The sequence below is a fragment of the Cupressus sempervirens genome, chromosome 6 (genome assembly GCF_028749045.1).
Source record: "Cupressus sempervirens isolate cs-2001-9-10 chromosome 6, ASM2874904v1, whole genome shotgun sequence".
Taxonomy (NCBI): domain Eukaryota; kingdom Viridiplantae; phylum Streptophyta; class Pinopsida; order Cupressales; family Cupressaceae; genus Cupressus; species Cupressus sempervirens.
The window spans coordinates 614,270,197-614,294,128 of record NC_143123.1 but is presented as its reverse complement, the minus strand read 5'-3'; the positions used below and the strand labels follow the sequence as shown (position 1 = coordinate 614,294,128).

The 23,932-nt window shown below is 35.3% G+C and overlaps 1 protein-coding gene across 1 annotated transcript; it reads right to left on the bottom strand.

Annotated features, from left to right (window-relative positions):
* Nucleotides 1-5,899: 5,899 nt before the first annotated feature.
* Nucleotides 5,900-8,106, bottom strand: LOC149553741 (geraniol 8-hydroxylase-like). The gene is made up of 2 exons (XM_089789101.1): nt 7,137-8,106; nt 5,900-6,646 (listed from the first exon to the last, which is right to left on the bottom strand). The coding sequence occupies exons 1-2, from the start codon at nt 8,022-8,024 to the stop codon at nt 6,014-6,016; spliced, it is 1,521 nt and encodes a 506-aa protein (XP_089645227.1). The 5' UTR covers nt 8,025-8,106; the 3' UTR covers nt 5,900-6,013.
* Between the last annotated feature and the right edge of the window lie 15,826 nt (nt 8,107-23,932).

Genomic DNA, 23,932 nt, shown 5'->3' with positions numbered 1-23,932 from the left:
ATGGGTGGGTGAACCCTAGTAACACCCTTGTTTTGGCCACAAAGACCATCTATCGTCCGCGGCCACCTTGTACCGAGGAGTCTCCAAGGTGCTCTAAGTGCATTTTGAGGTCGATCTTTTGAGGGTCGTAACTCAAAGCTCGTGAGGCCTATTGATAACCCCTTACCAAGTTTGGTGAACTTCTCTAATTAAGAATTTAAAGTTATAAAAAGAATTGTTCAAAATTGCAAAAGTTGCGAAATTGCAACTTTTACAACTTTTTCTTGCAAAGTGCAAATGAGTGCAAAGAGTCAGTTAAGCATTTGAGCACGACCATACAAGGTTGGAAATACCTATATAAGGTGTGAAACAATAGCATGCATTAATGAAACCAGTTTTGTTAAGTGGATTAGTATAGTTTATGTGAACCTTGTGTAGGAGGTTAACAAGTGTGTTTATGTCATGATAGCACTTCAAATTAAACATTGCATCCAAATTTGATAATAAAGGTTGTTAAAATGTTATTTACAAATTATTACATTTGAATCGAATATAACAAACATGATCAAAATTAATGATATTCCATAAACATGAACATACACATGATCCATGATAAATTGAACAATACTAGATACTAAATTAAAATGTATATCATTGTGCACATAAATGAAAAAAATATATATCAAAGATCATGTATCCATAAACAAAGTACAAAAATATATATAAAAATACATAGATCCCATATACAAAATGTGGCTAATCATGCCATTGGAATGTGTATAATATCAATGTTTCTATAAACAATGTGGCATATGCCATCTCAAAATGTCTCATGACGCATCCTATGACAACTATACTATCCCAGGGTGCTAGTGGATGATCAAAATGCAGCCTCTTCACTACACTAGGTGGATCAGATGCCTCCTACATAAACAAAAAAGGAAAACCCAAAGTTAGACTAGTAAATTTATATGATTCTTTGTATCTAACATTGAATTACTCAAATGCATAATGATTTTTTTTTAATGAAGATTTATACTATTAAAATTTCATAATAAATACCTCTCTCGTCGACCTCCTACACCAGTTAGGAATCCTCTCGTATGCCCTAGGCAATGCTTGTACCTCACTGATTGTGGCCTGTGTATGTTCAAATATGTTCGTTAGATGAATCTAGAACTTAAAATATAACATTATAATTCATAGCATGCTAAATGTATAACATATTTAATCATGAATTCAAACTAAAACTTACTGGCGTAGGCTGCTCCTCAGGATATAGTGGTTGCATCATCAAATCTACAAAACTCTCCTGTCAAACCTGGTGTGCACTGGGAGTTTCCTATGAGATACAAAATAGTAGTTGTTAATATCATGGAATTCAGTTTTGAATTTATTTATGAAGATAAGGAAAATGAAAAATAAATGATACTTATACATACAAAGGGGCTCTCGGTGTGAATGAAAATGCCTGAGCATCTACGACGTGGAATCTGAATGGGCTCATCGCCAGTAGCCATGCCCTATATACAATAAAGACTGTAATTAAATTAAATTACCATAAACATTTTACAAGAATGCACCGATATTTAATCAAATAGAAAACACTTAATTACCTTTCCTTTGTCAATGGGTGCTGGCTCATCCACTGCACTTTGTCACCCAGGGATAGGTGGTACCTGCAAAATAAAAGAAAGATTAGAAACCATATATGCTACAATATCAAATAGAAAAAATAATGAGAACACAACATAATGTAATGTAGATGTCTCAAGGCCAAATGAAATGGCCGAGAGCGTGGTATCATCAACCTTTCTCAGCTCCTCCTTGGTCATCAACTAAACATGAATGAAGATCACATACATGTATAAGTCAGTATGGCTTAAAATTTAAAATTAGCTTAAAAATTAAAATTACTCTATTATAAAAATTAACTTTAAATCGCATATATCATAACAAAAAAATGTATACATGTACCGACACAGAAGGAGTCCATGCCCCTGCATTCCCATCCTCTCTCGCATCAGGGTATGTAGCCTCTGCACGTGCATCTAGTGTATCATTGTCTAATACAAAATGATACTCAAGAAGATCACCTATGGGACACAGGAAAATATTCTTACATGTAATGCAAGTGTAAGGCACACAAATGTGTGATGAGCTAGCCAATGATGAACTGGCGCTTGCATTATCAACATGGGGAGGTAGGACTAACCTAGCTTGAGATATCAATAGGCTACTTAGTCTATGAATGGCTCTAATGGTTTGCGAGCTAACCTTTTCTATAATATAGGGGGGAAACATTAGTAGGGGGGACAAAAGTGCCAACTTTCTTCCACTAGGAAGAGGGTCTGGTCTAAGGAGCTCCTAAACCTACACCCATGTTGGGCATCATGCTCCAATAGTTCACCTTGAGGCCCATCACAAATTCTGCATACAATTTTCCGAGGAAATAAAATGGAACCTCTAAATTGCTATGTGGAGGGATATCAAAAACTATCCACCAACGATCCCAAAAGCTTGCATGTATGGTGTCATTTGTCCACCATTTAATCGATAGTTTGGTTTTTTTTTTTGTTGACTGGTAAACTAGTTTTTGGGTTCACAAAAAGGGCAGAAAAATCATCTTTGGTTATATTGAGGGCCGCAACCTCATCATAGTCCAAGCCATCATCAAACATCTTATGCATTTCGTCATGCCAAAGAAGAGCAACATTTTGTTCATTGGTAAGGGTTTCAATGTTATCTATCCACTATGGTGTTTAACGTGGATAACACAGGAGCCAATGCGGGTACATTATTATATGTTCTTCACAAACCCCTCAATTTAGTGAGATTTTCATTTATCAAATCCTCGATTCGAGGAGGGTTTTGGGGAGGGGGGTAAAGGATCATTTGGTGGACGATTTTGGAGGGGCATTGGATCGTTTGGTGGGGGGTTACAAGGAATAGTATTCCTTGCCTCAGTGTCATCATTTTGATAAGCCATTCCTATTAATTTGCAAAACATAATTTATATTTAAAAAAACCTTAATTTAAAAAATTTCTATAAAAAAAGGACCTAAATTCAACTAAAAATAATAAATTCATAATAAAATTTATTAAATTTATATTGAAATTTATAAAAAAACAAAAAATACTTATCTTATATCGAATACACCATATCAAACCTGATACTCGAAACCTTGCACACGAAAATCTCACTATGATAACAACCTGCGGGTTGTCTTTTTTATTTATAAATACTGACAGATATCGGGTATCTGATATTATATCGAATATCCGATACAATATCAGATATGTAATATTATATCGGATATCCAATACAATATGAGATATCTGATATTTGCCACATCAACCCCACGTGGAACAACCAACCTGCGGGTTGTCTTTTTTGAAACAACCCGCGGGTTTGCTTCTTTTCTTTTTTTAATAACAATGGTGATATTGGGTATCCGATAAGGGTTGGGCCTTACTTTCTAGGTTTGGTATCTGGATAGGCGAAAAAAAGTTAGATCGGATTTTGAAATGCTTTTAGGTGTTTTCAAACTATTTTTTTAATATCGCCACTTTTTGGCACACTGTGATCTTGCAAATACCCCACTGCAATATGGTTTATTTAGATCCCTATTTCATTTTTTGCCTCTTTCTTTTCAATTGCCTCATGCTTCTTCTTCCAATATTAGTTAAAAATAACCACCATATATATTCTTAAGATAAAACTTGATTGATACCTATTCCTAAACAACACAAGTTTTTGTGCCTAAATCATATCAAAAAATTGTTTAGACTAATTGAACCACAAAAAAAAACTTCAAAATTAAAATATGAGAAAGCCTGATAAAATATTAGCTTAGTCATAATGTTTTGACAAACTAAGTCGCATAACATGCCTTTGTTGGTCCTGATCGGTACTAAGAGGGGGGTGAATCAGTACACACACTTTTACTAAATCTATTAGTTAATGCACCAAGCTTTATAGCACAATTTGTTATGCCCATTTAACTATTAAGGACATGATATATGCTATGCAATAAAACCTTACACTATCCCATATAGAAGCATACAACAATGACATAGACATTTTTACATGGAAGCCCTTAGTGTGAGGGTGAAAACTATAGTTGGTGCAATATACCCACTAGCCTTTCCTTTCAAGAAAAAAGGTGCCCTATTAAAGGCTTACATATGTTCCTTCTAAGAACACATTCTATTAAGAATTCTAGTAACCTGTTAGGATTAAAACAACCGGTTAAGGCTACCTTGTTAGAGGATTTAGATCTCTTTTTGAGAAATACCTTGTTAGATGATTTCAAAGACTTATTACAAGTATGCCCTTTTAAAGGCTTACAATGCATGCTATGGTTAGAAAGAAAACTAAAGTTCTGGATCTAAATATCTAGTACACCTTTTCTAGTAGATCCTCTGCTGCATTTTCTTGAGGATGCTCCAATCTTCCACTATTATTTTGTCTTGGGTGAGATTCCTCTGCTCTCTACCCTTCTTCCTCTCATGCACTTTACACTTCTCTATTGTTGCACTATGTTCACAACTAGCCTTGTTTAGTTAAGATTTCTGGTTCACACAGTTACAACAACAACATCCTTGGCACTTCATCCGAGTATCAAACTCCTCTCTTTTTTGGCTAACGTCTCTCAATAAGTAACAAGTGATCATTAAATTGTGTTCTCTGATTACAGATGGAAATCCCAGAGTTATCCTACTCAATCTATTATTTAAATTATTAAATGCACAGTGAGCATAGTCACAAGACACCCATGACTACCTATCCATAGATGCCTATGCTTATAGGCCAATTTGTCTGTCTGGAAGTCTACAACTAGACCTTGGACTTTGCATGCTTCAGTCACATTCCACCACTTTTCTCTGATGCTTGTCTTGTTGTATTCATACCTCCTCTTGGATCATCATATCAATGGTGATTGAATTTTAGCCATTCTTCTTTCACGCCTTCCTTCATTCTTCTGTCATGACCTATATGCCAGTCTACTGGTGGTTGCAAGGCTTTGTAACTTCTTGTTAACTTGTTGCCAATCAATGACAACACATCCTAGTAATTCAATTCTTGAGTTCTTTGCTCACCACTTTCCCGGTTGATGTAACATGTTCCAACAACCTCAAACCTTTCTTCTTCATCATGCTACCATCTTTCTACTGCCACTAAAAAGAAAAAACAAGAGTGCTACTAGAGAAAAAGAAATGGTAGAAGATTATAAAAAAATAGTTTTTCCAAGAATAAGTAGGGATATAAATGGAAACAAATCAAGAAAACTCATTAAAGTAAGAAGGAAAAAAACTCAAAGTTGTTTCCATAGTCGAGAAACTAAAACTCAAGGCAAAGGGATGATAATTATCCAAGAAAACAAAACAAATTTCTGAGAGAAAAACTCCCACACAAAACCTGTCATCTTAAAGATGCTCGTGGTCTTCTTTGCATCAACATTTCTGATCACACTCTTGCATTCTTGAGTGAAAAAGTTAAGGGATAGAGATATATATAGTTAAAGATGGAGGAATATAGAAAAGGATACATAGTATGACAATATGAAGCATAATGAATAAGTATGACATCCATACCATAAGAAATTCACCCACACAATGTATATACATGCATTTCACATTTTTCATAATATTTTTATTTCACGATTCATCCTAACACTAGAAATTTATAAACTTACACAAAATTTGTTAGCCACTTGCTAAGAAGTTGCTAAGTTTTCTTACAATCAAATGGCGATTATGATAATATGTACATCTCATATTCTACAATCAAACATCATAGTGTCCATGTAAAATACCAATGATAAATTCTATTGAGAACATTAAAAAAAATCATGAATACGTATGGCATCAATAGGAAAGAAACTCAAATGCACGATGTATAGACATGCATTACACATTTTCATAATATTTGTATTTCATGATTCATTGTACCTCTAAAGTCATAAAATTACAACAAACTTGGTTAAAAAAAGTTAGCAAGTAATATGTTTAGAACCTCTAACATATATTTTTAATACAGATGATGTGGTAATCTTGGTGTCGGAATTGCATGCAATTCTATAGCCTTCTTTAATACTATTCCTAAGGTGTCACTCATGTCTATTTTCTCATAATCCATTCCTTTCGGAAGGGTCCAATTAAATGAATGGATTAAGGAAGCTATGGAAAAATGAATCATTTGATGAGCCAAAGGAAGTCCTAAGCATATTCTTCTTCCAGCACCAAATGGTATTAGCTCAAAATCTTGTCCCTTATATGTCATCTTACTATTGTCACTATTAAGAAACCTCTCTGGCATAAATTTCAAAGGTTCCTTCCAAATTTTAGGATCTCTTCCAATTGCCCACACATTCACAATCACCATGGTGTGCTTGGGTATCATATACCCTGCCACCTCACATGAGTTATATGCTCTATGAGGCACTGCCAGAGGAAGTGGCGGGTGCAATCGAAAAACTTCTTTCACTACAGCATGGAGATAAGGTAGACGATCTATATAAGATTCTTCCACCTTTTGATCAAGACCAATTATCTCTTCTAATTCTCTTTGTACCTGTTTCATTAGATGTGGATTGGCAATAAGTTCTACCATAGCCCATTCTATTGTTGTCGTAGTAGTGTCACTGCCAGCAGTCAATAGTTCCTACAAAATCATAGAGAAAAAGAGGGTCATCAATATCATAAATCCATGTTTTGAAAATGAAAACATTTAAGTTGAAATAGCTATTGAATAGTGATCAATTCATATTGTTAAACAAAATGTCATTTTTCTTCATTTTGAAAAATAGAAGACTCATATTATTTAACCACATAAAAATCTTAGTTATCTTCGACTGTAAACATCACATACTAATAACTCATTTCTAGACTAAACGTATCAACTAATAAAAGTTAACTTACTTTTTTTAACATTATTTTTCCCTTAATATATGATGTTTAAGCTTTTAAACATAACATACTAAGACTTGATTTCTAAACGTAAAATGTTAAATAATCAAGATTGAGAATAGTGGCGACTGGATCAGAAACTTCATGCTATAAAAACTTACAGAAACTTCATGTAATGAAAAGCTATAGAAACTTACATAATCTAAATGAAAGTCATTCAAAATGAAATTTTTAATGTCACTAACCAAAATTAGAGCCCTGATATTCTTCAGTGTCAATTCATGGGGAGCACAGTCGAGCAGAATATCCAGAAAGTCCTTTTCTTTGTGAAGATCAACGCCGTTCCTCCTCTCTGCCAGCCGATCTTGTATGAATCCGTCCAAGTAGTCATGTAGCCGCTTATGAATCACGGCTGAATCACGGCGCAGCCCCTGAAGATCCAGGGATCTCAGAAACGGATAAAAATCTGCCAAGTTTGGTTTTCCGGCCAAATTCATGGCATCCCTAAAAGTGTTCCCCAATTCCACAGACTCCGAACTGTTGGGATCGACCGAGTTCTTGCTGAAGATGACGTTGCTCATGAGATTCAGACCCTCGTGATACACAAGCTGTTCAACCTTCAAACTCTTTCCCCTCTTCTCAAACACCATTCTCAACGTCTCGGAGATCTGATCTCTTCTCAGGTATTGCAGGGCTTGGAGTCTGGTGGGAGTGAAGAGTTGTGTGGTAGCAATTCGCCTCATTTTTCGCCAGTAATCTCCATACTGAGCAAACACGATGGATGATTCGTGGTGGGAAAGAGCCGTTGCTGCTTCCATCAGCGTCCGCCCTGCAAAATTCTGGTCGTGGGTTTTGAAGACCTCCTTTGCCATTTCAGAGGAGGAAACCACAACAGCAGTTTTCATGCCGAGGGAGAGAGTCATGAGAGGGCCGTATTTCTGAGAAAGAGCCCACATTGATTCGTGGGGTTTTTCCCCCAGCTGCAGAAGGTTTCCCACGATGGGCCATCCAGGAGGTCCAGGGGGCAGATTTGCTCTGCTCTTCTTCATTCTCTTCCGCATGAAATCTAACAAGAAATAGGCCGTCACACTGGTTAGTAGAGCAGAAAGCCAAAACAGCCATTGTTTTTCCATTGAATGGATTTCTGATCCCAATGATTTCGTTTCTTTAAGATGGATTTGTATAAAATGTTAGTATCTTTTATCCAAAGATACCAAGCACAGCGCTCATGGAAGATGACAAAAAACGTCCGCATCTTTGGCGAGAAACGTGGGCCGGCTTAAACAATACATTCGAAGCATTGAGTTTTAAATGTGCCGTTCAGTGGGGATCAGGTTTAACCAGCTGATTATTTGCAGGATAGATGGATAAATGATTTTTTAACTGTATGTTAGAGTTTGCAGTTTAGATAAATAGATGGGTTTGTAACGTTCCAGAAACTAAATATACCTTATAAAATAGAGGTAGAAAGCATATAAACTTTTTGTGATAATTAACGCTGCAGTCACTGATTATTAATTTCCTATCTTAAACGATTATTAAATTGCTTAAAACAAATTCAGAGCTAATATAAAAAATAACACAATTGCAACCTCACCAATAAAATGCGAAAAGAAATTCACAACCCAAAGAACATAATATTTTTGGACAAATTGTCTGTGGAAAAACTCCTAAGGGAAAACTAGTTCTGCAAATGGAAAATATATGAACTTTAATAAATCAAGAGATAAAAATTTCCTTACCTCTCATTCGCAAAATTTAGAAAACGTCCTAATTTTTTCGGCTGATATTCCCCATTACTATCCCCAATGCTATCACTATGCCCTTGCTAACATTGCAAGACTGTTTGCTATCACTACAAACTCATTTACTAACACTACAAATGCTTCTACAATTTCTTGTTTTCTTTTGTTCACCAAATGTCTCCCTTGACCCCCCTTTTATACTACCTAACTAAGAGGTTTCTAGTTGCTTCTTGATCAAGACAACCTAACTAAGAAGTTTCTAGTTGCTTCTTGAAGGAGTCAATTAATTAACACATATTTGCTAATTAATCACATATGGATGAACAGTTGTCCAAGCTACCTAAAACTAACACTATTTGGTAGAATGCCTTCAAGAAATATGATGGAACATGCTGACCATAGCATATAGTTCAATAGATTTATTGAGGCTTTGACATAAAATGCAATTGATATGTTCAAATTTGGACTCATTCCTAACCTTATTCAAATGGGAGTAGGTCATGGATGACTGTCAAAAGCATAAAGGATGGAAATTTTTTGTTAGAGGTGGTTGCACCTATACTAGATCATTTATGCAAAATATAGACACACATTCTTAATAATTTTGATATCATAGTATATTTTAGATACATTCTAGCATACAAATTAGTGAAGAATATTTAAAGGAGTATTTTTTCAAGTTGAAACAAGTTTAATTATTATTTTGTGGATGTATATAATGTATGCAAAACTTGTGATGATATTTACTTATGATGACTTATGTCCAAGCTAATGTTTTTTTTTTAAAACAAGGCTAGAGATACTCATATCTATATTAGTTTGCTATTAATATTCCTTGTATCATTCCTCATGATCTTCATTTAACAACTCTCTATTAATAGAATAAGTTTTCCTTTAATTACAATTTCATTACCTCTTATCTCTTATTATTTTTAGACATCCTTCATTCTACACATGCTTCTCATACCACTACTACACGTGCTTCTAAACCCTTAATGCACAAGTCAAATAGTTTGGTCAAGTCAAGAATAGAATTGCAATTCTATCTCTATTATTGCTAATCTTTTAAATATGAAATTGCTCCACACTTATTGCCCATTGAATTTGTTATAGCTATTTTTGAGTAATATTGTGGCAGTTATTGACACATAAACCATTAACTATTATATATAGATGATTAACTATTGATATATGTATAATTATTAAAATAAATAATTGCTTAAAAAAGATCTATAAGCATAAAATTTACAATTTGATAATTGCATTTGAAAGTCAAATCATCCATTGACTAGACTTCATATCTGCTTTGATCTGTCAAAAAATGTCATTTCTCCTCATAGCAATTGTATATATGAATCTTTTTCCGTAAATGATTTCGTAGATACCTAGCACATTAGTCATGAAATGTAATAATATTGTTCTCCCTAGCAAGCGAAGTGCTTATTCAGTTATGGCCATTTTCATTTTGCATGTATTATAATGAATATAAAACTAGCAATAGCATATGCATTTGAACTATCACTGATACTTGCACCCAAAGGAGGTGCAAGGGGTACGTCAATAGGTTTTTTATTTGAAAGTATAAAGGAAATGTATAAAAATAACATTATATGAATATGTTGAACTGTAGAAGTGAGTCATGTACACAGTAGTAACCTTTAAGGAAGAACTCAAAATCTACTACTAAAATATAATTTATGTATGACATCTGAAGTGGACTATTGGTTTGAAATGGAGGAGAAGACCAAAAAATCGCTATATGTGTAAATATAATTGTTATTTGAATTCTCTTCGTGGCCAACTAGTGTCAACTTGTAGAAGAAGAAAATTTTGATTAATTGATAAGCAAAACAAGATTTGATTAAATGGCAGAATTTTTTTGAATTGTTGAAATTAAATAGTCATTGAATACATAAATTCAAATACCTGGGTTTTGTGTGTTAACAACTAAACTTTTTGCGCACCTTCTTCATACTCAACAAGTGTAAGCCTATAGAATAGAGTAATCAATTACTTATGAAGTCAAGAAAAATTGTAATAAATGAGGAAAGGAAGAAAATTGTAATGTAGTACTTTAAATTTTGCGTACAACAAGCTTCACAAACCTGAGTTGTATGCAAGATCAAGTACAAGCGAGCTTCTTCATTCTTCCTGATAATGTTGCATCGATTCTTTTGCATTTTGTAAAAATGCTTGAAAGAGAAGGCAAACTCTATATGAAGTCCTTGGAGGTTTTTGGAGGGTTTTGACTTTAGACATTGTTGTGAAGGTGAAGCCTTGTCTTTTAGCTCCCCCTATATCAATTGTAATTGTACCTAGGGTCATACTTTATGATTTGTGTATAATGATAGTTCAAATTGTGACTAATGGTATTCTGCACGATTGTCTCATGCTATAGCCTATATTGGAATAGTTTTGGGGTTCCTTGGATCCCAATGTGAACCAATGTGACTTTGACTTCTACTATATGAAGGAAACAATTCTTTACTACAAAGTCGTGTTCTCGGAAATTCCTCACTACTTAGAATAAATTCCTCATTACTTCAAATATGTCCATGAACTTTCTTCACATCTTATCCATGTAGTTCTTGCAAAAGAAAATGTCAGAGGAGATCTCCTTTTTATCATTTCTGTCATTTGTGAACAGATTATGTATTGATTAGTCTATGACCTTGAATCCCAATTATAGAGATATCGTAAAGAATGCATATAAATTAAAAACTAATAAAGATAGTGTTTTTCCAAATCAATTTAGAGGCAGAGTAATCGTGCAAATTTTGGGTTTTGCAACAACTGCAACACACTCCTGTTATGATCTGCACAATTGGGGCTGACTATAACAGAAAATCTTCATATATATATGAGAAATGATCTTTTGGACTCACCACAACTTTGTAGGTGAAGATGTTGATTTAGAGATTTAGATCTGGAACGCTACTATTATCTAGTTAGAAATTTTACTGCTGAGAAATAGGCTTTCCTAGTCCAATTTCTAGTAATTTGCATCAATATCATCTGATTTTAGGGTTTTACAGTGTACGTAAAATAGTCCATAGGCATTCAATGTGCTATCTATTCAATCTTGTACACAATGAGAACGCCTTTTTATCAATCCAATGCCTCCTGTCGACAAAGTGATGGGGTTCTACAACCTCCACTGGGCTCCACGGCTTATATTAAAAGGATGAAATACTTGGACAATCATTTTAATCTTTGTTTTTAGATTGTGTTCGACTGAAATTTATAATGGTGCGCATCTGTTAGGAGAAAAAAGATTGAAGAGATTAATTTAAAAGTCATTAGTGAAATGCATACTCATGCAAAAGTATGAATTCCCAGATAATGTAAAAATGTAACTTCTTCCTAACGAATAGGAAGGGAATGCAGCGAGGCTAACATGCTCGTTGTTTGTTGTTTCAAAACAGGGAAAATCAAATAAAGCCTAAAATACTTTCTTCAACGGGAGACAAATACAACATACAGGATGCATCTACAACAACAGTGGTGATTCATTCACAGGAATACAAAACATAGTTGATTGATTTTGAACAACAAGAAGTTTGTTACACCCAAAAATGATGATCAGAGCCAAACACGCGAGACCTTGCATACCCATTTTTCTCCAAATATCACAGGACTAACAGCAGTATCCAAAAACCATATCGATTTGAAACTTTGGGGTAATATAGCTCATTTGCAAAGGGGAGATGATGAGGCAAATATAGACTCAAATCCTCAAATCCTATTTAATTTCAAACTATCGACTAAACAATAACCGAAATCCAAACTATGAAGTATGTAGAAACCAAAATGCAATATAGCAAGATTGTGATTCAACAGATGACGATCAGATTGATCAAGAATTCGAATTACCAAGAAAAAGAAAGATTGACGTACAAAGATCTCAAATTAACAAGAATAGAAAATACTGATATACACTATGTAGGTTGCATTATCATACAAGGCACATAGGCATAACAATTCATAATATTACTTAATATAAAAACTTTAATTTGGTAAAATAGCGATTATGTAAGCTAAAAATTCATCATAAACTACTTTGACCCTTATTTCGTTGATCCCTATTTCTGACGTACTAATTCAATATAAATCGGTAACCTTGGTGTGGGGATTGCGTGCAATTCTATAGCCTTTTTTAATACAATTCCAAAAGATTCACTAATGTCTACTTTCTTATTATTCATCGCTTTTGGAACCTTATAATTCATCGCTTTTGGAAGGTTCCAATTAAATGAATGGATTAATGAAGCAATTGTATAATGAACCATTTGATGAGCTAAAGGTAGTCTTAAGCATATTCTTCTTCCAGCTCCAAATGGTATTACTCAATGTCTTGTCCCTTGTACGTCATCTTGCTAATCTCACTGTTTAGAAACCTCTCTGGCATAAATTTCAAAGGTTCTTCCCAAATTTTAGGATCCCTTCTAATTGCCCACACTTTCACAATCACCATGGTGTGCTTGGGTATCATATACCCTGCTACCTCACATGAGTTATCTGTTCTATGAGATACTGCTTATGGAAATTTTGGGTGCAATCGAAAAACTTCTTTTACTATAGCATGGAGATAAGGTAGACTATCTATATCAGATTCTTCCACTTTTTGATTGAGACCAATTACCTCTTCTAATTCTTGTTGTGCCTGCTTCATTATATGAGGATTGGCAATGAGTTCCACCATAGCTCATTCTATTGTTGTAGCAGTAGTATCACTACCACCAGACAAAAGTTCCTACATGCTCATTAAAAAGCCACTCATCAATCATTCCGATGACAATCATAAATAATTTAATAAGAAAAAATTACATGATCACCTCACTAAGCATCACGTAGATCTAATGAAATCAATAAATTTGACTCAAAAACTACACAATTAAATCGTGCTAGCAATATGACAATTACAATATTCAATCCAATGTTAATTGTTAATCTGTATTTTGATTAATCACAACACTTACCGTAATTATAGCTCTGAGATTCTACAGAGTCAAGTCACGAGCAGTGGAATCAAGTAGAATAAGCTAGGAGGTCATTGGAATATTACAGTTGGAAAGATTCGAATCTAAGATTTGAATCAACAACTACAGCATCCAAAGCTACTACAACATTCTCGGTCGCTGCCGTACGGACATCATTTGAAACATCAAAGACACCAACAGAATCCACCACCAAAGTGCTACATTTATATTAAAAGAGTATTTATTAGCTGTTAATATTAGTTATAACCTAATTATTATATTTTGTAATAAAGGTTAATTATGATGATGATATTTAAATAATAGACATTTATTTATTGAAATTCATTTCATTGAATCTCTCGAGATTGAGGTAGGGACTTGATTACTTTTTCAATTTGGTTTTCAAAAATAGTTTTATGATTAAAATAATTTAGAATTTGTGATGTATTAAGTATTTAGCAGTATTATTTCAATTATGGTGTGTTTACCTTTCTTCTTCTTTCTATTCCATGTGCTCATTTTTTAGGATTTCATTGAGTGTTCATATGTGAGCAATAGGCGCAAGTGGTTCTTTACTTGATTATAGTTATGGGACTGAATGAAACTTTGTTGATAATCCTATATAAGTGTAGTTGAATATTTCGAATATCTTGTTGTATGCCAAACAACTGCATTGAAATGGTTGCAATTGTGTTGAAACCACTATAATTGTGTATCTTTTTGTGAATTGGGTAATTTTCCCTTCAGTTCCATAGCTTGGCTCATAATTGTGTTATTTGAAAAAATGGTGAAATTTTTGAGTTTGTAAGTCATTTTAAACAATTGGAGTGATTTGAAATTTCCATGTAAGATATTGAGAAGCAAAAGGTTAGGATGTTCAATTATTAAACCCTCTATCCTAATGAATGATTTCATCATACACTTCGTCCTAAACTACAACCAAAATTATGTGAAAGGACGAGTACCTGAGTATGTTCTAATGGTGGTTAGAGTAGTCATTGACTCAATACAAATAGTAAGTTGATTTAATTTCCAATATCTTTTACACATTGCACCAATAGTTGTGAGTCTAAAGTTGTTCTTGTTGATGATGACAATACCTTAGTTTTAAAAAGAAACCAACTCGGTGATGCTATATCAGCTACATACATGTAAATTTTCATTTTACACTACATTTGTCTCACTTTTTCCAAAATTATTATGAAAATACTGACAAAATGTATGTTCATATAAGATTATATTGAATGCTCTAAAACCTTAGTTTAAAAAAGACACAAAAACTAAATGTGATTTGAAATTTCTATATACAATTTTTAAAAGGGAAAATTTAACTACTCAACACCTAAATTTTCTCCCATAAATGAGAAGAAAAAACCCACAGTTTGTAAATTTTGAGGTTGTAATATTCTGCCTTCTAATTGACTAGGTAGTTCATGCATCTGCCTATTAGTCACATTTCTAGTTCAAACCACCTGCAATTCACTATCCATGTCTAAAAAATTATATCCCACCAATGAATTTGTGTGTGAAGTCATCGTCCTAAGTATATTCATGCTTGTTTACTTGAATCATTTAGAAAAGGAAAATCTATGAGAGATCTCTGTAACTGGGATCATTGACTTGAATGACCACCGTGTCTACATATGCTTGAATCCTTGTGTGTTTCATCATCTCCCCATAATCTATTTGAATTGTGTGTTTCTTTTGTGCAAAATCCATTTGCCTGGTGTTGTACAAAAGAACAAAGATAGGCTCTTACAAAGTTCTCCACTATAATTAGAGCTACTTTGTATACTTTCTAATCATGGAGAGGATTAAATTGATGCAACTGGGAAGGAGTTTCTTGTGACAGATCTTCATCCATTGTTTTATTGGACTTTGCTAATGTTGTTCCATTGCTCATGCCTTCCACTGTTAATGTCACTTCAACCTACCTTTTACCTCTTTCACGCATATCTACCCTTGAAAGAATTGTGGTCTCATCTAATTCCTAATTCCTTGCCTATGTCTATACTATTTCAACTCACCTTTCTAAGAAAGCTCCATTACTTGGATCTGAGCAGTAATTCTCTTCAAGGTGAGATTCCTTCCCTAATTACCAGCCTAACCCATTTGGAAGTTCTCAAGATGAATGAGAACGGTTTCTCAGGAAGATTTCCCCAATCTATCGATAATATGAGCAGTCCGAGAATGATCTTTTTGGGTCTGAACAAACTCAGAGGCCCCATTCTAACGACTTTCATTGATAGATCTAAGGGAGATAGAGTACCAAGATTAGGGAAACAATTTTGTAGGGTCTGAGATCTCGACGAGTTTTGGTAGGCTCAAGAAATTGAAGAATCTAATACTTTCACACAATGCCCTAAATAACAGCATTCTCGATTCTATTCAAAGATTGAAGGAATTGCAGGAGTTGAAAATGGGGGGAAATTCTCTGCAAGGCTTAATTCCCCATTAGGTCAGAGACATGGAATCCTTAAGCCCATTGGGATTTAGGGAAAAATAGTCGGAGAACCCAAATTCTGGCTTTCCCGTCTTTAACTGAGTGGATACAGAATTGAGGGTAAATTCCCGATTGGTTATCTGCCCAAATTGATCTTATTTATCTGGATCTAAAAAACAATAAGATGACTGGGTAAATTCCATTATGACTTCTGGAATTGATCAATATGAGTGCTCTCATTCTTTTGGGTAACAATCTGAGCGGTCCCCTCCTTCTGACCATGTTTCATTCTCATGGGCATTTTATCGTGGATCTGTCAAGCAATGCCCTGGAGGACAGAATCCTAGAAGATCTATCAAGCAATTCCCTAGAGGACAAAATCCTAGAAGATGTAGAAAAAGTTAGGGATGTCATGAGTTTATCCCCGTTGAACAATAGATTTGGGGGCCCTATACCCAAATCAATTTCCCAGAATCGTTACCTGCTCATGCTAGATCTTTCTGTCAATAATCATAGTGGTGATTTCTTTTTGGCATTAAAAACTGAGTTTCTGGCCTAATTTTATAGCAACATTTTGAATTACGCAAACTATAGGAAATCATGAGCTTCAGATGGGTGAGTGCCTTGAGTGGGTTAGTGGACGTTGAATAGGTTCGAATGCTTAGTGGGCATGATACATTGATTACAAGCTTAGTAGGGAAAGTAGTGCACTAAGTATGCAGGATGAAGGCTGAGTGTGCTTACAAAAGCATGTGAAAACAATTTACTAATTGGAAATCGTTTATTGATACTGGTTATGTGGCGTGAGACTAATTGCGGCTGGAGGCAACTCCACAAGGAAAGTTTATCGACTAATTATAATTAAATAGATTTGTTAAGGCTTTTCCATAAAATGCAATTGATATGTTCAAATCTGGGCTCATTTCTAACCTTATTCAAATGGGAGTAGGTTATGGACAACCGTCAAAGCATAAAGGACAGAGAAGATTTGTGAGAGGTGGTTGCAACTATATTAGGATATTTAGGCAAAATATAGTCAACATTCTTAGTAATTTTGATATCAGAGAATATTGTGGATACATTCTAGCATATAAATTAGGGAAAATGGGTCCATTTGGTTTTTGGAATTCAATTGAAAAAATAATAATTTTTTGTTTGGTACATCAAATTGGAATTGGGAATAGGAATGTGTATTCTCATTTTTACCTCAAAATGAGTATATGTCCATTCTAAAAAATACTTATTATTAGAATTGCTATTCCTATTTTCATTTTGACTTATATCACATTTGATTAAATTTTTGAATCCTTTTTGACCTAGGGTGAACGTCGAGAGACTAAAAAACTCTCAACATTTCTTCAAAAATAGATGAGATTGCAGAATGTTTAAGCCAACACAGACAACCAAATTTGGATAGGGACACAACCCCTCCGTGCATAAGTGTGCCCACAATAGGAGAGACCCCAACGGATGCATCTGTGAACTGTCTTTCATTGTCGCTTGTAGGTACAGATTACATATATTGGTAAAGATGTTGGATTAGTAATGTTTGGTGTAGATTTTTTTCTTAAAAGTTTTTATACTATTAAGTATGCAATTAGGTTTGATGCATTTATTCTAATTTGAAAAGGTTTATTCTTGTGGATTTGATAGCCACAAGTCTAGTCTAGTCTCTCCTCTTCTTATCCAAGACTGGGGCAAATTTGTTGCTAAAACATCTTCTTCGTGTCATCTTCATTCGAACTTCTTTGAAATTGTGTTGTCTCAACACTATGTCAAAGAGGGGCAAAATGTAGACACCTAAATTTGATTACACCGCTTTGGTAATCTAATTTAGCCATCTCTAAAGGCATCATTAATTAAATTCTTATTTAATTAATCCTTTGCCATCCCTAGCTGATTAATTTAATTAATCATCTATAGTCCTAATTGATAAATCAAATAAACCTATTATTTATCAATTAAATCCTATTCTTCTATCTAATTCCAAAAATCCCCATTTATTAAATAAATCTATTTGATAAATAAAATCCTCAAATCCAAAAACCCCTAACCTATCCCTAATCCTCCATTTAGCCTAATCCACCCCATCCACCCATACTAAACTAGCTTAGCCACTAACTCACCCACCCTCATTAATGCCATCCACTTGCACATCTCTAACATCCCTAATCTAATCCTAAACCCAAGCCTAATTCACCCCCTAATGTTGTTACATTCCCTAAACAAGTTTAAGACTTTCTTAAACCAAACCAAAGTCTCTCCTCAAAAATCCCAACCACCAAGTCATGAGTGCTCTTACAAATCATAAAAGACTCTTACAAGCCCACTCATGACTCTTACATCCATCTTCCACACTCTTCCCTCTTCCACACTCATTCCTCTTACATCTCTCTTACATACTCAACCCCACTCATCATGCCTTTAACCAAATCTTTACCCTACCCTCTCACACTCATCCTCCTTGTGACAAGTGTCACCTTCCTATTGGTGCTAAACAAGCACAATCCATGTGCTCCCCTTTGAGTGCATCTTAGCCCTCCTTAACCATCTCCCCATCCTTGCATCTAAGCCCTCCATCCCTCTACCCCTTGGCCTATAAATTGAATCCCATCCCAAGCCCTATAAATTGAATCCCATCCCAAGCCATTTCATCAACAATCTTTGAGCTAAAGTTACCATGCTATTTTGAGAACCAAAGCCATCAATCTTACCCTTATAATGCCAAATTGAGAGCTCACAAAGCTACCAATTTTCCATTACCCACCTCCATTGAAGCAGATTTTGAGCATCTTGAGCATACATCCACATCAAAAGGACACATCTACAGAATCAAGAAAGCATGGAGTGTTTTCTCTTGTGAGGTTTGCATTTCTTGTTTGTTTTCTTTGTCTAAGCTTATATGTGAATTTAGTTTTAGTTTGTGAATGTTTCTCTTATTGCTAATGTTCTTTGCATACTAGATCTTGTTCTACATTTTGGCACGCCCGGTGGGACCCTGCTATTGGTCATTTAATCATCAATTTCCATCTATATGTTGTTTTTCTAACAATCTAATGTTTCTTGTTGTTTGAGTGAGTTGTAGGGTGTTTCACTTGTTTTTGCAGGTTGAAAGGCACACTTAGGAAGAAGAAATACCCTCTAAAAATCTGAAAATAACAAATAATTTTAAAAATTCTTGAAAAAATCTGCATTTTTAGCTTTTTTCACGCAGTGTCGTCTTCGCAGTTTGGCATCTGCGCCTGCAAACTATCGTCTTCGGCAGCTACTCTATCGTCTCCACAGTTTTGCGTCTCTGACTTTCTTCTACACATCCTGGACTGTTGTCTCTGTAGATCAGCACCTTTGCCGACTACTCTGTCGTCTCCGCAACCTGAATGGTCGTCTTCGCGACTGCCAACCTAAATTGTCGTCTTTGCCGCCGCCAACCCAATCTGTCACCTCTGTCTCTCTCTGTGTCGTCTCCACAAATTAGCGTCTCCGTAGATCAGTGTCTCTGTAGTTTGGCGTCTGCGCCTGATGAACTGTCGTCTTCGCCTGTCTCTGTTGCACTAACATAACATATAGACATGCCTCTGATAGTGCGGAAGATAATCGAAAGATTATCAGAGAGTGTCATTTTTATATGAGTGATGATAGATCTCACTCTTACGAGTTTGTGCAACATTGTTTCGAGAATTATTTTGATTTCTTATAGGAGCATGCAATTGCTATGGATAGACATATCATTTGGTCAGATAACTATATAGGTCAATTTAAGAATTCTCACATGTTTTATTGGTTGTGTAGGATGCACGTAGAGAGGAAGTTGCCTCATATTTGGAGTTTTTTTGAGTTTGGCCATGGGAAAGGGGAAAATGATGGAGCAGGGGCATGTGTGAAGAGAGCTCTAGTTAAGGAGCAATTGAATATTTGAATAGCAGAGCTTCTTGATGCTCGTAACATTGTTGATTGGTGTAGTTTAGCATTATCACAAGGGGGGACTCTTGATTCAGTGGTACGCAGGTTCTTTTGGTTGGTTGAGGAAGGGTCCATAGGTGATAGATCAGATTGTGCTACAGTGAGAGACTCATAAAAAATGCATTCATTTTGGAGCTTTAATTCTAGTACATGGACCATTTGGACACGACAACTAGCTTTCTTTTGTCCTAGTTGTTTTTAGTGTGATTGGGGTCACTGTGAGTCAAGTGAGTGGGTGGACACATGAGCTCCACATTATCTTACTCCATTGTCTATCATACCCTCTATCAGAAATGATGACATGGAAAGTTCACTTGAGCATAACCATCTATCAGATCTTCTTCAGCTAGGACATGTCTTTGCATTGGTTGCACCATAGGGGAATGATGAGAAATCCGATTATTGGTTAGCACATTGTGTAAGAGGTAAACAAAAGCTTTCACAATCAATCACAAATGATGATGGATTCACATATCCTATTGGTTTAGTGGTTATCGCTGGAACATGGCTACAAAGATACATGCTTAAAAGGAATGGAATTCTTGCATTTGAAGACTATCAGAAGAACAACTTTTTTTTCATATATTCGTATCTTATTATAGCAAAAAATGTAAAGTTGTTGAAGCATCAAGGAAGACCAAAAGTAAAAGAACATTTTACTATTACTAATGCTGATGATGAAGCCCTGTTGGAGACCCTAGAACAGAGAGAGGACCCTACTGGAACACTCAACTAGATATATTTACTTCTTATGTTATTTTTTTCATAATGATTCAATGAACCAATGATTATCTTGGTTAATATAATAAGTTACCAATATTTTTTATGATATTGGAATGTAGGTACATCATGAAGAGTGGGGGGGGGGGGGGGGGGTGTTGGGGAGAATTCCTAAGATTTATGATGTATCATGATGTAAAATGTGAAATTTTTTTGTATATGGTTTTTGTAATAATGAAAAAGATAGCTTAAATTAATTACATATTCTAATTTTTATTTTGGTAGGTTCTTTGTAAGGAATTACAAGAGGAAGATATTGAACAAGTTCTTGCAAATCATATTTGCATGTGATACAAGGCTGTAAGGATAATTTTAAGAGCATTTATAACTATATGAGTATTGAAGCAAGGAGACAATGAAAGATAATTGCTTGCAGATATCTTGTTAGAAGTCGGAGCTCGTGAGGGCTATCGATGAAAAGTCAAATTCTACAGGATGGTGATGCTAAGGCCTAACATAACCTATCTCATTTTTGAGAGATTACATTTCGTTTGGATTCAACACAACGATCTCGCTCGATGCCAAAACTCGCAGTGTGCCTCAGTTCATAGGTGCATCACATCATAAATTTGAAACCGCTGATCTTGGCATCGAATCGTTAGTGTCATTAGCTCTGGATGGGTGGGTGAACCATAGTGACACCCTTATTCTAGCCATGGAGACCATCCATCATTCGTGGCCACCCCATATTTAGGAGTCTCCAAGGTTCTCTAAGTGCATTTTGAGGTTGATCTTTTGAGGGTCATAACTCGGAGCTCGTGAGGGCTATTGATGAAATGTCAAATTTGGCAGGACGGTGATGCTGAGGCCTAAAATAACCTATCTCATTTCTAAAAGATCACATTTCATTTGGATTCAGCACAACGATCTTGCTTGATGCCAAAACTCGCAATGTGCCTCAATTCATAAGTGCACCGCATCATAACTTTGAATTTGCTGATCTTGGCATCAAATTGTCAACACTATTAGCTCCAAATGGGTGGGTGAACCCTAGTGACACCCTTGTTCCAGCCACATAGACCATCCATCATCTACAACCACCCCATACCGAGGACACTCCAAGGTGCTCTAAGTGCATTTCCAGGTCGATCTTTCAAGGGTCGTAACTTGGAGCTCGTGAGGGCTATCGATGAAATGTTGAATTCTACAGGATGATGATGACGAGGTCTAAAATAACCTATCTCATTTTTAAAAGATCACATTATGTTTCGATTTGACACAATGATCTCGCTCAATGCCAAAACTCATAGCACTAATACATTAGGGGTCAATTTGCGATGACAAGAAAAGATAATGTGGTTTTGGCTTTTTTTTTTTTCAATTTTAGCTCGATGGCATCGCAATTGTGATGCCAGCAGGATATAAGAGAAAAAAAAGAGCCAAAAACCCTCATTTGAATGAAATTGCGCAACACAGGGTTCTTCTGAAAGGCGTGCGCGGGAGAATATCAAGCATCCTTAAAACTAGTTCCATGGAGTTCATTTTTTTAATGCAATGACCCATTCTATTCTCTATGTTTGGGTGGCAACTTGAGATCTCCATTCACAGGTGAGTCCCAATGACTCAAAAAGATTTTAAGGCACCGGCATTTTGCGCACTTTGGGGCTGCATTTTTTCAAGGCAGGGCACCGTTTGCAACCTACGTGGATGTTTTATCAAATGGGAGCACCTGGTTGAAGGAAGGGTGATTAGCAGGAAGAAGGATCTCACCGTCAATGTCTGGTATGTACATTTAAATGTGATAAATTTGTTTATTATTTCTATTTTTTTTGGATTACTGATTATACAATCTCCTTTAATCTGTCCTAGAGACCTGATTGGCAGCCTAGTAGCCCAAAAACCTTTGTATGACTATTTTGGGCCAACACCAACATATTTCTATGGCAGATTGTCTATTTTAATTGCATAAATTCACCAGATTAAAAAAGGAACTATATGTAAGACACTTCCTAACACCTTCAACTCTTGGAAATTTCCTACTTATACTATCAAATGGTCAATTCCAATAGGAATTAGCCCCAAGAATTCTGCAACACCCGAATCCCCAAATCTGGACTCCAAACCCCTATTTTAGGGCCTCCTTGATCTCTTGCCTGCACATACTCTTGTAACCAATTAAAGATGGGTTCACCATCTACTGGACATCACATAATATTCCCAATCACCACCTATCTCCTTTGCTTGGCAGATTAGCCGTTGCTACACTTTGTCACACCTTTACAACACATGGTCGGACTGTTCTCAACAATGATCACCTCTGTCCCAATGAATTCTGCATATGCATGGTCAATATTATATAATAAATGTTAAATTGATTCATTCCATGAATATCAGGCCTACATATTCATGGAATGATCACCATTTCTCTTAAAACCCGATTGTGGTAAAAAAACGGTTAAAGAAAATTACTGTTACTTCAACAGGCGTCGCAACAGTGAATTCAAAACAATATGGAATTCATCAACTAGTAACTGCAATAGTTAAAGAAACTCTTTTCAAATCCTATGAACTCCAATGAATCAATAAAGACTTCCAAAAACCAAAGAATAGTAGAAATCTCAGAGTTTTTTTATTCACCAATGTGACAAACCCGCACACCAGTCTCATTCACTGTCGCATAACAGAGACTCCACAAGATTAAATAAGTTAAGAAACTATCTCAACCAACTTGTCATTGAATTGAGAATAATTCATTAAACAAAGCACAACTAAACTTTAACTTCACCCTAATCCCAAACTAGCCATTTATGTTTAAATATTTGAATATTTAACTAACAAAAGGTTTTATTTGAATATTCACCCTTAATTTTAATGTCTTGGGATTACCTCCTACCCAACCTAGACTTATCAAACATTATTAAAGATTACATCCCAATACTTAGTCCTTTGTGGACATGACCAACATTACACAATGAAGAGTACTCCTTTAAGGACCTTGTAAATATGCCAATGTAGTGTACTACTTGAAGGTCATGATCGATGCTAGGTTCTTCCAACTGATCCTTGGACTCCACTTATACATTCCACACCTCTGATTTTCTTGGAGAGTTTTGAAGGTCTTCATGATCCTTAAGCCTGACTTGAGTGTTTGAGGTGCTCTTGCACCAGTATATTTATTATTTCCACATATATAT